The sequence below is a fragment of the Amblyomma americanum genome, chromosome 6 (assembly GCF_052857255.1).
Source record: "Amblyomma americanum isolate KBUSLIRL-KWMA chromosome 6, ASM5285725v1, whole genome shotgun sequence".
In the NCBI taxonomy this organism is placed as follows: Eukaryota; Metazoa; Arthropoda; class Arachnida; order Ixodida; family Ixodidae; genus Amblyomma; species Amblyomma americanum.
In genome coordinates, this window is record NC_135502.1 from 14,370,415 (window position 1) to 14,386,486 (window position 16,072).

The window sequence follows — 16,072 nt, forward strand, 5'->3', positions numbered from 1 at the left end:
TTAGTCCTACATTGTTCAGGAAAGGTCACTGAGCGTGGCTGTGTTGATGACTTGCGGCGCGACGCTGTATTCATTAATCAAGACACCCCTGTATATGTTCGTGAGGTCTAATAAATGTAGGCTTTGAATCGGGCACGCAGCTGCAAAAGGCATGGACATTTCTATTACCATTATACGCACCCGTCTGCTGCCTTACCGCATGCTACTTCGCTGTTTTACCCACGCATCCTTAAGTTGAAAGCGGGTTTACGACTAATTGGTATGTCTCTGGTTAATTTTTGTATAATCCTCGGCGCCGTGTTTACGTCTCTACTCCTAGAGACCGATCATCTGAAATTCCTGAACATGTTTGTTAACTTGAAATTTGGGTCCAGCTTCGCGACATTCAAGAAAAACGCCTGCAGCGATCGCAGACTCGTTCCCCTCGCGTTGCTGCCCAATCCGCTTGCAGGGCCTTGGGGCGCGCATCTTTTCGTCTATTTGCGCTTCTACGGTTGCTATTTATTGCGCACCGTCAGCCACGGTACTGGTCAGTGTTGATCAGATAGCTATATAATTATTATTAGTTATTTATTTGGAATATTGCTACTTCCTCCCGGGGTTGTTGCACGGTGGAAAATACAATGACAAAAAGGACAAATTTCAAAAATACGAAAATTGACACTCGGTCTCTGATACAAATAACAATAGCACCACGGAATAGTGGTGACAAATGACCACTACTTGCGTTTTGTCTTTCGCAAGGCTTTTTTCCGCGCTACTTCAAACTTTTTATACAACCTTCTTGTGAAAAAAAAAAATACTTTCAGGAAAGGCTGGCCAAAATATTGTTTTGCGAATAAGTGATCAGCTTTGATGCTTCGCGAATAAGTTGGTGGGACTCGAGTGTCATATTTGGTAAGAGAAAAAAATCTGCCGTTAGAAAGGAAGAAGAAACTTTAGCGAGCCACCCATGTAAGTACATGGTGTCTTTACCAAAGGAATAGACACCAGCCCACTTATAACCACCGCAGTAATAACGAACGCTCGCTTATGACTACCAAGGGTGGTGCTACAGACACAATACCTATTGGGGCAATGGCACTGCTTGTCAGATAAGATGAACAATCGTGGCCGCACCACTCGAAGATAGCGAACGAGAAGGCAACTCACCCACGCCGTCAGAAAATGCGCGCTTCTCGTCAGCGTGCAGGCAGAAGAGCACTTTCAGCCCATGTGACCCCCACCCACGCCCTCTTACAACATAAAAAAGCCATAGAAAAGGCGACATTAGTACTGCACTGAGCCGCTGGCCAGGCTGGCGCCGGCAGGCGAGTCCTGGCTAGGCAAAGCGTTTATAAGGTGGGAGCAGAATCATGATGGGCGCGAGACAGCGGCAGCGCGTTGAAACCGAAGGTACTGGACATAATCATTGTTCAACCAATGGCAGCGATTCCAGCAATATGAACACCTGTAACGTGTCACCTCACCAGTGGCGTACACTGCTGCCGCGTGCCAGCAGCTTTCAGACAGTGCGTTCTGCTCGAACGTGCGCTGCATGCACGACCGGTGATCGTCGTCAAAAAACCATATTATTATAGGCATATGGATTCGTGACAACTACTAGTGGGTGTACAGCTGGCCAGGGTTTGTAGGTGTGGATGATTACTGCGGCATCGCAGAGCCACGAACTTACAAAGCCTTTGAAGGCGACACAAGCGCTTTCCCTAAGTGACAAGAGTCCGATAAGGACGACCGGTGTCAAAGAGGCCGACATACCACGAGCGGCAGTGAGCTCACCAAACAGTTATATTGCGTGTCTAAGGCACGTTGTTGGCTGCAGGAGCCTTGGCGAGGTGCATAGAACAATGCTGGGGAGATTGAAAAGCGCCATGATAGGGCCTGTTTCAAAGAAGGAGACGCTCCGAGTATGCCCTTTTCTAACAGACAGTCGCCACTTCTGTCTGCCTTTTTACACCTGGTTGTATGTGGTAAGTCCATTTACTACGGACTTCGGATCACTCTCAGGCTCGTTACAAGTGGGCTCGATTGTATTATGACCCTGTACTGCTTATTGTGTTGCTACGATTTGTCAAACGAGTTTTCGACATTTCTGTAATTATGCTGTGCCTTGGCTTACTTTTTTTAACAATTAGATATCCACCCTAGCTCTCCTCCATTGCGTATTTTATACTTGCATGCTTGCATTCTAATTAACAATTGCTGGTATAACGAATGAAGATAACAAAACAAGATGCATAGGCATAATAATAATAATAATTGGTTTTGGGGGAAAGGAAATGGCGCAGTATCTGTCTCATATATCGTTGGACACCTGCACCGCGCCGTAAGGGAAGGGATAAAGGAGGGAGTGAAAGAAGAAAGGAAGAAGAGGTGCCGTAGTGGAGGGCTCCGGAATAATTTCGACCACCTGGGGATCTTTAGCGTGCACTGACATCGCACAGCACACGGGCGCCTTAGCGTTTTTCCTCCATAAAGTTTCAAAATCAAGAGCTACGTTGATTCTCAGTATACTCTGGAAGCAAGTGTCCTAATGGCTGCGCAAGGTTGGTCTCTCATCACAAGTAAAAAAAGGCCTGCGAAGCGGTTTTATTTTCTTTTGAGTTGTGAAGAAAAACCATCACATAGAAGGCCGGCTTTTAGGGGTTCGGGAATCTTGAGATGGGCCAGGAGCATCATTAACAGGGACGTTTAAGTGCAAAGTCGCACACGGCCTGCAGACGAAACACTCGCTCTTAATCGCGGCCGCTGACTCGTATTTCGCTGTACGCTATGATACAGTACTCAATCGCCGTTCGTACCGTTGCTCCTTAGCGACTGATGGAAAGTTAATGACCTGCTTCATGTTCCCTTTTGTGGGAGTGCACTACTCCGTATTCTCCTGGTGGCAACAGACATTACCTTAGAGCGTCTTGATTTAACTTTCGCTCTTTGTTATACCCAGCCGTTAATGAACGAGGAACACCAAAGTATCCAGCGTTTTCTTGATTGTTTTTTCTCGCTTCGCGATTCAAATCAGCCCGTCGACTCCCCCCTTACACTGTTCAGCACTCCACTAGCGCCTCACTTACGCAAGAAGAGAAACTGGCGGAGCTCTAAAACGAATTTCGTGTAAATCCAGAGTCCCCGCGCATGTTTCCCATGATGGAAAGCGCATTCAGGAACTGTTCAGCTTCGGCCCGAGAGGCGCGTCCCACTCACAGGTACAGAGTGCGGCGATTAGGAGATCGTGTATCCCTCTTCGCACACTGGTCCGAGGTAAGAAACTGCACCTCAGGCAAAAGTCGACATGTGAAATATTGGTCATGAAAGCGAGTGCTTACTCGACATCGATACAAAAGAATGGATGAGCAAAGTCGTTTAACACCGTCACCGTAATGCAAGCCATTTGAGAGTCGAAGCTGTGTCTAAAGACAGGGCCGTGCGCAGCTAAATGCATGCGTGATTCGTTAACAGGGTCACCGTCAGCGCATTACATAATGAAGCACGCCAAGAAAAGTTCACGTCTTAATGGGAAGCATTCTTTAGCTACGTCGCCCATATTTCGCGGTGTATCCGGCAGTCCGTGCGCCGCCCCGCGCTCGCCGCAACTGGATGAAGCTGGACCAACCAGAGCGCCTCGCGCGCGCATGCGCACAAGTGGGCGGGCGTGTCATCGGCGCGCTGACGCTCGCTCGTCGAGCGGGGGGAGTGTCGCTGCGCAGCTGCCATGCCGAACTTGAACTCATCGTGTCGGACGAGATGGCGCCTCGCAAGCAATGACCATTCACAGAAGAGAAGCTCCTTAAAGAAAACGTCGACGTGCAGCCGCCGAGCGCCGCCAATACGCAGAGAAACAGATCAATGCGAAGCAACAGCGCCGAAAAAGAAAAATGGAGCGGTCAATCACCGCCGATGGGGAACTTGCGCTGAACTTTGCGGTGCCGATTGCAGCGCCATAACACACTGCCTAGCGAGAAGAGCAGGCAGTTTTGGGTAGTACCATTAGTACTTTTCCGCGCCACCTTCAGGCGCTTATTGGCGTGAGCCTCCGCGCTCTGTCGAAGGCGCACGTGCCGTGCGTCAGCTATCTGGGCTACACCGAGAGAAGCTAGGCAATGAATGCTGTCAGCCAAACGCGGGTATCTAATCGCGCAGAATGTGTTCTCGCGTTTGCAGCCGCCCAAGCGGCTGACAAAAGCTGTTTTGAGTCACCGAATGGAACAATTGCAGTGCCACCATCAGCGCAGGTTCCCCATGCGCACCGAAGGCTGGGAAGCAACAGCTCTATAACAGATACGCGAAGCATCCAGATAATGGCGCGCCGTTGACACCACCGAAGATTACGAGAAGCTCGAAAAATTGCGTGAGGTTAGGTGTCATCATGTGCCAGAACGGCCATCTACTGCCAGGGCCGATGCTTACTTTGCGAAGCACGTCACGCAAGACGAGTTCGGAGCGGTTTGCAGCGCGTGCAGTAGAAAGGGGTTTACATCGGACCTTACGCGTCTACTAGAACGACACAACGCGATACTCTCACTGTGTCTTCAAAAAAGTTAACGTTTTTATCCAGTTTATCTCCTTCATCACCCGCATGCGCTTAAATACGATGATGCTTTCTCGCGCGCCGCACTGGTATTCTGACTGTCCTGCAATACTTGTTCCGACAGGCCTACTCGGAACCTATCATCGCTAAAGCAACGACTATTCTAACCAACGTGAACTGAATCCTCAAGGCATTAATAAATTTTCCACGTGCTTAGGTGACCACCAGAGCTCTGGTAAGTCTTTATTAGTAATTCAAACAAGAACTTTGCTTGGCTTTCTCCAAGCATGATTTATCAGCTGCATGGAAGTAATTATTTTTCGTACACTCCTCCAAGGGCACGCTTTAGTGCCCCGTCGTTGAATAGAGTGGCGCCAATATAAACAGGCTCCACAGTCTTCCAACTGAGCCAATGTGTTGTCATAGGCAATCGCTGCTGCATCTGCTGAATCGGCATTCAGCACTTAACAGCCTGACGACTGTCTAAAGTACACAATTTTAAAAACTACGCACAGCGTTGGAAGCACCATGATGAAGGCAGCGCTAGCAGCAGAAAGTCGGAAATTAGTGGTTTCAAAACCACCATTTATATGCGCCTTGTAACGATAACAAGTCAATACAAGGCACTGAAGCTCGGCGTTTATTGCGTTTCCTACTGGGAGACGTGAGCAGAACATATTGCACAAAAAGCATTCCGGCTGACCCAGCAAATGCACATCGATTTACATCTCAGTAATTGCTTGGTAGCGAAGCAGGCTTGAAGTGGCTCACCTGCAAGTCTTACGGCAGTAATCTGGGAGTCGTTTGTGTACAGTAGCACTGGCTGTTCTTTGAGTTGCTTTCGCCGCAGGTTCAGCACTGCGAGGGAGAGTGGAAACACAAGATCAAAGTTCGAGCAAACTAGAGCCACTCTTCTGAATTTTCCATGTTTTACAATGCCCTGTCGCTAAATTTTTAGTTCAAAATAAATGAATATATTGATATAATTTCTCAGCAATAAGACAGGATTAATTAGCTGCTCATACTTGGCTACCAAAGAACAGAAGGAGACCATAGATAACGGCTGTCGTTTCTACAGAGTGGCTGTAATGTTACGAAACTGAGCACCTAGCCCGGCTGACAAAAGTGACGAATTCCATCACGGTTTGTAGCCCTACATCATTGTGTGCTCTGGTTGAGCAGCTGGTCGTGCAAAGCAGTAAGCTGCGCGCGCTTGCGTCAGCTGTTCACAAGTCAGGTGACGCACTGAGATAAGAAAAATAGCTCAGTCAAAGTGTCTTATGCGCCCTATGATTCTACGAAATGGTCACTGATGACTGTCAAGTGGAACTGTAGCGTGCACGAAATTAAAAAAAAAAGACCTTGCACACTTCAACTAGAACTCTTGATTGTGAATTCATTTACAGCATATTCTGCTCGTGGCTGTACATGTCCCTTTAATGTGAAAGCGAACACCGAGTTCATACAACAAATAGATGAATTTTTTTGGTTAGTCCTCTAGTAAAGCTCGACTTGGATATTTTATACGCGCCAAGAGTGATACTCGTTAGAAAACAGAAAAAAAAACTCCCCTTTTCACACATGGTTATGGCGTAATACGTTCTCTTACATAATGGAGGGACCTCTACGTTGTAAAACAAGATGTGTGAACCACATTAATTTGTTCAGTCGTTCTACACTTTTTGAGGGCCGTACTTTGCAGCATAACATTTCGTTTTCGTTTCACTTCGTCCTCTGCCATTCGTCGCCACTCCCGTTGACTTAGGCAGTGGGAGGTGACGTCACGCTTGTCATTGCAGGAACAAGTCCAATGATGCCACTTACTTGCGTACACACTCTCCGCGTACAATAGCGTACTGGTGGATCGGAGTCGATGCTGACGAATGACGGAGCATGGCGACGCGTCTAACCCACCTTTGACGAGCTTCACTGGCACTAATTTAGTCTCGGGAAGGAAACTGTGAGGTATTTACGGGAATAATTCGTGAAGCGTGGTCCCTGTGTCTTGGGTGGACGAGACGAGGCCGGATTAGGGCGGCTAGCGGGCGGTGCTGCGATCAAATTTACAGCGCCTGAGGCTACCCCGCCTCTGGTAGATTTCGTCAGGATTGATGTCACGATGAAATAAAATGAAAATGAAATGAATCGTTGCGAAATTTGGCTCCGCATTTGTTTATGAAGCGCACAAATAGAGAAACTGCTTGGTGACACCAACGACGCTCTCAGGGACCGCTCGTTTGACACAGCAACCAAACCCTCTCATATCCTCCATATCATCTTGACGGCCGCTTTTCCTTTAAAGAAGTGAAACTTCTCGCATTCGCATTAGAGTTTCAATAACGATGGCATGGACTACGTCATTACCGCAAAGAGGACCAGAAATACGATTCCAATTAGGGCACAACTCTCTCATTTGGCGGGGCAGCGCGCAAGCGTGTATAGTTTTGGTTTACGCGATACTAGGCCCCCAAGTAATACAAGGAAATAATTAGAAACACGCAATTTAATATAAGCAGAAATTACTCGCTTAATGGATCAATTTAAAAGGGCATGTTAAAAGACTGGAGTAGTTATTCCACTGACAAGCCCTGGAGGATGTTTCTGCCGTCTCTGGAAAAGAATACCCGCCAAGAAATGCATGAAGCCCAAGAAGTGGACTTTTAAAAACTCCGGAGGTTTTCTGAAAGCAACCAGAAAACGTAAAATCACATTTTACGTACCCTCAGCGGTCGGATGGAGAAACTGATTAAATCTCAGACTGAGGCAAGAACAAGGTAAGGTTTTGAAATATGCTCGAACACAAACATGAAAGTGTCCCGCAGCGAATGCGGCTCGCCTCACCAATGTTTTCGGAGGCCGAGAGCGCCACCTCTTTGAGGTCGCTGAGCCTGAATCCAGCCAGGGCGGTGTCCACGAAGGCGGACAAGCTGAGCACCATCTCGCCAGCCTTAGCCGCCAGCAGGGACTGGGAAAGAAGCCCCAACCGACTTAGCCCTGGATCCAGGCACTACGGGTTGCGCAACAGTCCAACAGGCGGAAAAACAAATAGAACAGAAAGCGTTCGTTTGTAGCTTGCCTTGTGGTATCTTGCTTTTACATCAAATGTCGATTTGCGCCACACCGTCTGTTTACACTTTTTCCTTCTACTTGCATCTTGCCTCGTTTTGTACCTTGCTATTTTGTTCACGCCCGACAACCTTTTTTGACCTCTCTATTTTTTGGTTGGTTCTTACTCATCGCATGGACTCTGCTCCTTTGTACCCTAGCAATCATTTTTTTTTCGTTCTTCAAAAGAACTTGGTTTAATATAGCTATTTTTACGCTTGTCACCCCCCCCCCCCCCCTCCCCCCCTGTTCATGTAATAGTCTTGCTCTCAGAGCTTTTCGGGTACTCTGAAGGAATATAAATCCTGCAATTTCGGTCTTTGTCACCGTGGTGAAAGGCTTCATCAGCTGACGTTTCTTTATTTTAGTCATTTTTTGCTAGAATGCCAGCATGGAAATTTCATGCTGACTGTTGTAATTGCCACGTGTTTGAACACGAACGCTTTTAAATCTTTAATATAAAACATCCTGTTCGCAGCATAAAGGTGACGATCATCTCAAAAGCATTGCAAGTTTCTCCGAAACCTTTATTGGCATGGACAGAAACATGTCAACCGAATTTTTTCCTCCAGCTCTCCTGCTCCGAGACCGAATGAGAACGTGAACTGTTATTGACAGAGTAACCACATCTCACTGCGAGTTCACATGTGTCGATTGTAGCACGGCAGTGGCGCAGTACTAGTGTGGCCGTGAACTCTTGCCTCCATGTAATACAGGCGTAACGATAATAAATAAAAAAAACTTGCAGGTAGCATGTTGGGTATAAGATCACAAAACTTACAACTTTTCTGGACTCTGACGTGAACCCCACAGTCTTCCTCGTAAGGATTTGGTTCACAGATTCCAACAAGGACTGCAAAGAGAGAAAAGACGATGGCATGCGCACTTTACATCATCTTTCTTATCAGAGCTTCAAATTTCAGATTAAAAAAATGGAGGCTGTATACGAGAAGCAGATAGCACATTGGGTTCTTCAATTTTACCTAAAATGGTGGCATCTGTTCTCTCCGGGAAGTTGGTAATCGCCAGAGTCACGTTCGTTTTGACTAACTATCACCGCTTAATATTAAGGCGAAAACCTTTAATGGCTCATACTCGCAGTGTCCGTCCGTCCGTTCGTCCGTCCGTGACACTCTTCAATTCGATAAGAAAAGAATATTTGTGCACGATAGAATTCGAACCACCCTTCCTCCGTTCCGCAGCTGAGAGTGCTAATGACTGCGCTACATCCTGTTAACGAATATGTAGTTCTTCTTGTCTAGGACGCGTGAGAGTGTTTGCAGAAAGGCGTCGAATCAGATGGATGCCTCCCAAATTCCCTCCAGTGTCTTCAGTATTTAAGATTCAAAAACAATTGTGTACTTAATTAACATCTTAACAACACATCAGTGACACAAGCAGCAACACAGCGCTAAAGGCGTAACTCGCAGTGCGCCGCAACGTTGGCCGAGGCAGGAGCGTGGCCCCTTGAGCTCCAAGCAGCGCGCAGGGCACTGAATCACATCGACCGGCTTCACCGCGCACCGGACGGCGGCTCGCTGCTGCAGCGTATGCGCTCGCACCCGCGCTCACGAATGGGCGCGGCGCTGCTCGAGTATGAGCAATTGACCCAAGGCCCACCCCCCTACGGCTCCTGCGCGCCCTGGCCTGCTGCCTCGGAGGTACAGCGAGAGATCGTCGGCATCGCGGGAAAGCGGAGCACACCCCTCTGCGCTGTGCAGCAGCTGGCCAGAGCCGTCATACACGAGGAGCTCCAGGACCATCTCCTCGTGTACACCGACGGCTCAGTGGCCCGCGACAGCTGCTCCCTTGCTGCGGCGGCCACTATCCCCGCCCTGCGACTGCACAGCCAGCAACACGCAACCTTCCTGGGCTCCTCCACCACGGCGGAGTTGATGGGGATCCGGCTCGGGCTGGACCTGCTGCTCACCCTCGGCCCTCCGCCGCCCAGGAGTGCTCTGCTGTGCGACTCCCGCACCGCCCTCAGCCGCCTGCAATCTAACGGCCGCGGTACCCCACTAGTGCGGGAAATTCGCTCGCGCATCGAGCGCCTCGCGCAGAGAGGTTGTGCCGTGCGTGCACAGTGGGTGCCCGGTCACTGCGGCATCGCCGGCAACGAAGAAGCTGACGACCTCGCGACCGCTGCACACCAACTACCTGCCAGCGATCTGCCCCTTGCGCTGGAGGACGTGCGTGCGGCCATTCACGACCATCTCCGAAAGCAGCACCCCGACCCACGCATCGCGGGAGGTGAGCGCATCGACAGTGTCACCGGCTGTCGCGCACTTACACGGTCGCAACGTGCAATGATCCTCCGCGCGCGCATTGGCTGCGTGTGGCCCGGGGAACGACGGGTGCGTCACGGAATCGCGACGAGTGATGTGTGTGACGGATGCGGTGCAGTGGAAACACTAGAACATCTGCTCCTTCGCTGCTCCGCGTTCGCCGATGCTCGTCGCGATATGCTCGCGGCCTATAGGGCGCAGGGCATACTACCAGACTCCATCAAGACGCTATTGTGGCCGCAGGGCAGTGCGCGCACTCGTGAGCGAACTTTGGTGAGCCTCTGTGCATTCCTCGAACACACGGGCTTGACGTCCCGTCTGTTCTCCGTCAGGTAGTTACACGCAGTGACCGAACGCTCCGCGAGTTCTACCTTGAACGATTAATAACTGGACGCCCCACTCCAGTTGTAACCTACACAGTGCTGTGCGCGTGTGTGATTTAATTCCTCTAAAATGAACTAATCACGCGCACAACCTTGACACATTACTTATTGTGTAAATAGTTTGTACATATTACTTCTCCCCCTGTCCTCTATTCCTGTCCCCTCACCTCTTTCATTTCATTTCTCCATTCTGCCTGCTGTCCTTTATTTCCGCTGCCCCAGCTCAGGTGCTTCAGTATCGATGGCAGATGCCGGGGCTAGCAAAAAATCTTTTCCTTCCTTTTTACTATTATTTTTAATAAAACCACTACCACCACCACCTAAAGGCGTTCGCCTCACCGCACTTTGGGTCAGCAAAGTGGCCCCCTGATTTCTTAAATCCGTGATCCCGCGTTATTAGACCGGAGGCCCTGCCTTATCGCGTTTAGGGGAGCGTAATGTCATCCCCGCGTAGTAGGGTCATATCCAGTCCATGGCGGCCGCATTTCAGTCGAAGTAGAATGCACAAACTGCCGCGTGCTATGTGACGCCACTGTACGCTAGACGCCCGAGTGCTGCCCGACGTCAGCAAACGTTAGAGAACCGGAACTGCGTCTAATTTCATCTGGAGCCCTCCACTAAATCGCCGCTTTCTTCCTCAGTTTGCTTTCACTCCTCCCTCTATCCCTTCCCTCATGACACTGTTCATGCGTCCACCGTCAACCAGAAAGCGCGCATTTCTTTTCCCAATAACCACAACATTGACACTAGCGCGCTGAGACCTATGGCAGCGCATGTTAGCGAGATACCATTCAAGCCGCCAATACAGCAGAGGACTCATACCGATCACTGGTGTTGTTTTAAAGGGCTGTTACATCACACCAGCCACTAAACTCTCCATGAAAATTATGTATCGACACATGGCGTTGTGACTGGCAAAATTCGGTTAGTAGACTGTCGCGGTATCAGCGGCGTTCAAACGAACGGCGTAGCAAACACGAAAACTGTTAGAAATTTTTTTCGTTTCGTCCCCGAAAGTAGGTCTTAGCATTACATGCTTTGCTGGCGGAGCGCTGCCCCTTCTCGGACTGGCCATATACGTTGCTAGCCGGTCTCGACCCCGTTGTGTGGGGGTTCGGCGTTTCACGCGTTTCTCTGCGCTTTTATTTACACTTAGGGATGATTATGGCTGTAATTTGCTGCTCACGTGCGTCCATGTGACGCAGCCGTTACTAATCAGTTGAACCCGTCTGTGCTCCAGCCTCGAGAGCACGTTTCGCTCCAGGGCTTTAAGATGCGATTCCTGGCCTTCGAGCCCTCAAGCCTCGCCAACCGGTGCAGCACTGCTGACGCCGGGCGCATAGGGAATGACCGTACCAGGCATTAAAGGTGACCGATGACGAAGATGAGGATTTAAGCCCTCCGTCTTTGCGTCAAGGGGCATGAGTCGTCATCAATTACTAATTTCAAGGACCGTTAAGCCTGGCCGGCATGGAACGGTTCTCGCCCGCGAAAACGTGCCGTGCGGGGTACACACGTTCCCGCGCCACCAACTTGCACCAACACGGGCGAGAGAAGCGGCCATGATAGTGCCAGAAACGCTCCGTTCAGGCCTCGCTGTGTGCGTATCAATGCAACGATCGACCTGCAATCGTCCCAGTGACGCGACCTATGCAGCGGTATCCATTTGGTCCACCTAGCTTCTTACAAGTGGGGTTCATACCTGGAAAAATGCGTCAGAAACACTGTTTTGATCCTTGCGTTAATGGCCGACTGACCGAGGGGTCAAGCGAGGAGTCTAATGGGCTCACGTCGACGCGCCTTCGAATTTAGTCTAGGACGCTTGCAATTTTTTTTAGATCGTAGATGACCGCCTTTATATGGAAATACTGTTCCATTTCGTCTTAAGTTTCGGTTTCCATCTCCTGTGATTTCGGTAGGTTCCTAAAGTGAAATTGCTGAGAAATGAGCCAAAAGCATACCACGTCTATAAGCAAAACAGAAAGTGGAACCGCCTCAAATGCCTTAAAAGAAGTCTAATACTATCCAGTTCATCTGTCTCTACGAATGAAATGGAGAACACAAGAGGACTTACACAGTTGTTTCGCTCGGAGGTGGCCTGGCGTAAAGCCATGCAGGTTACACATCATCATCATCATCATTATCAGCATCACTACGACCACTGCAGGACAAAGGCCTCTCCCATATCTTTCCAATTAAACCTGTCCTGTGCCAGCTGCGGCCACCTATTTCCGCAAACTTCTCAATTTCATCCGCCCACTTATAGCTTTCTGGTGGGCCTCCCCTGCTACGCTTCCCTTCCCTTGCAATCCAGTCTGTTGCCTTCAGCGACCATCTGTTATCTTGCATTCGAATTACATGCCCTGTCCAACCCTATTTCATCTTCTTGATTTCGACAAGGATGTCATTGACCCGCGTTTGTTCCCTCACTCACTCTGCCATCTCCCGGTCTCTTAACGTTATAACTACCATTTTGCTTTCCATAGCTCGCCGCGTTGTCCTCAGTTTAAGTTGAACCTTTTTCCTTAGCCTCCACTTTTCTCCGCTGTAGCTGAGTACCAGTAAGATACAGCTGTTGTGCACTTTTATCTTGAGGGATATTGGTAAACTGCCACTCATGATCTGAGAGTACCTGCCATATGCGCTCCACCTCATTCTGGTAGTTATTTCCCTCTCGTGATCCGGATCTGCGGTCACTTTCTGCCCTAAGTATACATATTCCCTGACCACTTCCAGCTACTCGCTATCCTATATTTACTGTTCCCTTCCGAGTCTGTCGAAAAATGCTTTAGTTTTCGGCATATTAATTTTTAGACCCATCGTTCTGCTTTGCCTGTCTAATTCATTAACCACGCTTTTCGACTCATCCCCTGAGTGACTTAGAAAGGAAATGTCACCAGCGAATCGCAGATTACAAAAATGATCCACCATCCTGGCCTCTGAATACCGCCAGTAAACAGATGGTCAATGGAATTCAAGAGATCTCGTCTCCCTGCCTGACACAATTCCTTACTGGAATTTTATTGCTGACTTTATGGAGAACTATGGTGGATGTGCAGCCGCTATGGACATATTCCAGTATCTTTATGCAAGGTTCATCTGCGGCTTGATTCCGTAATACCCACAAGACTGCTGAGGTTCCGACTGAGTCACTGTTTTCTGGTAATCTATGACGGCTGAATACTAGGACTCTGTTTTTTTAGGAGGCCCAAAATTTTAATTTTTTCCAGTTTACGCCCTTTATACTGTAATAATATTTTGCAGAATACTGTACTGTACCGATTACCTGCCTATCAAGCTTTTCCCAGGCAGTGTCACAACTGATTTCAGAATAAACCGTGTACGAGTGCTACTATATATGCAGCACCATTCATATGAAATACGCCGGAATAATAGGAGCACTTAAGCAACATAAATTGACTTGAAGAAAGATTTGTCGATATCAGGGTACATAATGCAGGCTGATTTCGTTTTTGTTTATATAGTTTTTACGCTGCTCTTCTTACAATTACCTTTGACTCAGACCTTTTTGGAGGCTTTTGCTTACCATTTTGTATGGAATTCAGGTACTGTTCTTAGCTTGGTGCAATATTTGTTCAAAGTTTGTGAAAAACTGTTGAGCTACCTGTGCTTACTTTTTTTACTTCCGAGTTCACCATCAGTATCATGAGGCGGAAGGATCTAGTCAGGCACTGTTGCTTTTGGTCTGCCTGCTAGAGCATGAAATAAACTTATATTCCTTGCCATCAGACTTCCTCTCAACGCTTAACTTATACCACTACCATACACAAACTGTGAACGTATCAAAACAGTAGCACAACCGGACGACGAATTTCCTTTAGTATTACCATGCTTGCAGCAAACCTTGAACTGCCTACTCGGTTCCGCAATATTTTTTGGTACTTTCAGCCGCGTATGCCAGCAAAAATTATTCATTTCTGCTGACATTCCTCCTTTCACTCCAGGAGTTTTTGAAGGATTCCTTCCGCCCTCTCACATCATATGCAGTAATAAGCGCTCTGTTTACTTTCCCTGTGCCTCTCATTTCGCGCTCATACGTGCAAATGCTGAGCCACACAGCAATTAGAAAAATCCCGGCTTATTTTCAGATGCGTTTAATGAAAACAGGCATGCGATAGTAGTCCCGACGATGCTCTGAAGGACGTTCAGGGACAGCTGCGTTGCCAAACTGCCGCCGTCGAATTCGTTCTTTAAAATCTGGGTGCCATAGCGACGATCACCGAGGGAAAAAGTGATGATAGTGAATTTTTTATGGCGCAAGGGCATCTGCGGCCAAAGAGCGCCATGGCACAAGGAATTTTTGGTTTTTGCTCAAGGTGGGGTCAAAGACCCATTTCCCAAGCATTTCACCCTAAATAAGCAGAGCATCAGGCCAGGGGAAGCTTCTACCCATTCTATCACCAGTGGGTACCAGGCGGCATTGGGGATAGAATCCCGCACCTCCCGCATGCGAGGGGGATGCTCGACCACTAGGCCACCACTGCGGTAAAGAGTTAGAAAGTGCCTCGCTAAAGATGTGAGAACGAGGTTCCTTGTGCCCAGTCCGGAGCAATGATCGTAAAGATGCACATCAGATATGTGATGCATGCAGAGAGCAGACATACTCCGCCACAGGGGAATGCAAGCCACACAGCCATTTGTCCAGAGCATCTCTGACGGCATTGCGGCAAGTCTGCTACAGTAGGGGCAATCAACTGACTTAAGCGATTAGCCACACCCGGCGTTTAGCTTTCCGGCGTCGCATGTGATCGCGAAACACGCAGGCTGTCATTGACACTGCGCCTGCCCTCTGGGATGTACTGCTGCCGATTTCTTGAAAGCCTATACCAAAAACTTTACCGTTAGCATCAAGGATCTAGTCTCGAGAACCTTGCAGTTTTAGCGACAGCGACGATGAGGTCCCAGGTTCGGATCCGATTCGCCGCAGCTACACTAACATCTACAGCTGTTAAGGGCACGATAACGGTTTCTGGGGCTTTGGTATAACACAGCGTGGCAGTGATTGGTCAGCATGCAGCGACATGGTGAAATGACGTCACTGCAAAGCTCTATAGAAAAGCACCACGCTGACTGGCCCGAACAGAGTTGAAGTAACGAGTGAGAGCATAGCGATATATCAAGAGCACTTACCAGAGAGGAGGTTAATTTAATAGCCAATATTATACTCATCACCGAGAACAGCTATCGATGAATATCGCATTGCACACAGTGGTGACTGTCCAGGAATATTTGTTTTTTTTTTCGATTTCCCCATGAGGTTACATGACGACACAACTGACGTATATACATCAATTCACTGCTGCCACAGGGAGAAGAATGGTCTGGTGGGCGAGTGAGGGTGAAAGAAACAAATAAGGGCACGGCGCTACTACACGTTTTTCCACTCTGAAACTACTACAAGTTTTTCCAGCCCTGAAAGGGGCTGTTCGCACGTACCTGCACGAAGGCGATGTCGAAGCCATTGCGAAGCCTCAGTGCGAGCTTGGTTCGAAGCACCGAGCTGAGCGCGTCCATCGTGTCCAGCCTGTCCATGGGACTGCGCATGTCTGCGCTCGTCAGGTACCGCGCCAAGTCGTCGGCCAAGTGGTACAGTCCCTCGATCAGATTGTTGTGCAGGTGGTAGTATATCTGCGAACACACGAACGGGCCGCTACGCCATCGCAGGCAGGTGCAGTGAGCTCGTTTCCATTTTGCACAAGGTAAAGCCCCAACGGTGCAGCGTTGTCAGGGGCACGGCTTAAAAGCTATCCTCT

The 16,072-nt window shown here is 48.9% G+C and overlaps 1 protein-coding gene across 1 annotated transcript in view; it reads right to left on the bottom strand.

Annotated features, from left to right (window-relative positions):
• The window catches only part of LOC144136340 (adhesion G protein-coupled receptor L1-like), a 102,053-nt gene that overhangs the window by 27,907 nt on the left and 58,074 nt on the right, over positions 1-16,072 (bottom strand). The window contains exons 5-8 of the mRNA XM_077668589.1: positions 15,756-15,947; positions 8,412-8,483; positions 7,367-7,490; positions 5,297-5,383 (exon numbers count right to left, since the gene is read on the bottom strand). Coding sequence (XP_077524715.1) covers positions 5,297-5,383; positions 7,367-7,490; positions 8,412-8,483; positions 15,756-15,947 — 475 coding nt within the window. The remainder of the gene's footprint in view (positions 1-5,296; positions 5,384-7,366; positions 7,491-8,411; positions 8,484-15,755; positions 15,948-16,072) is intronic.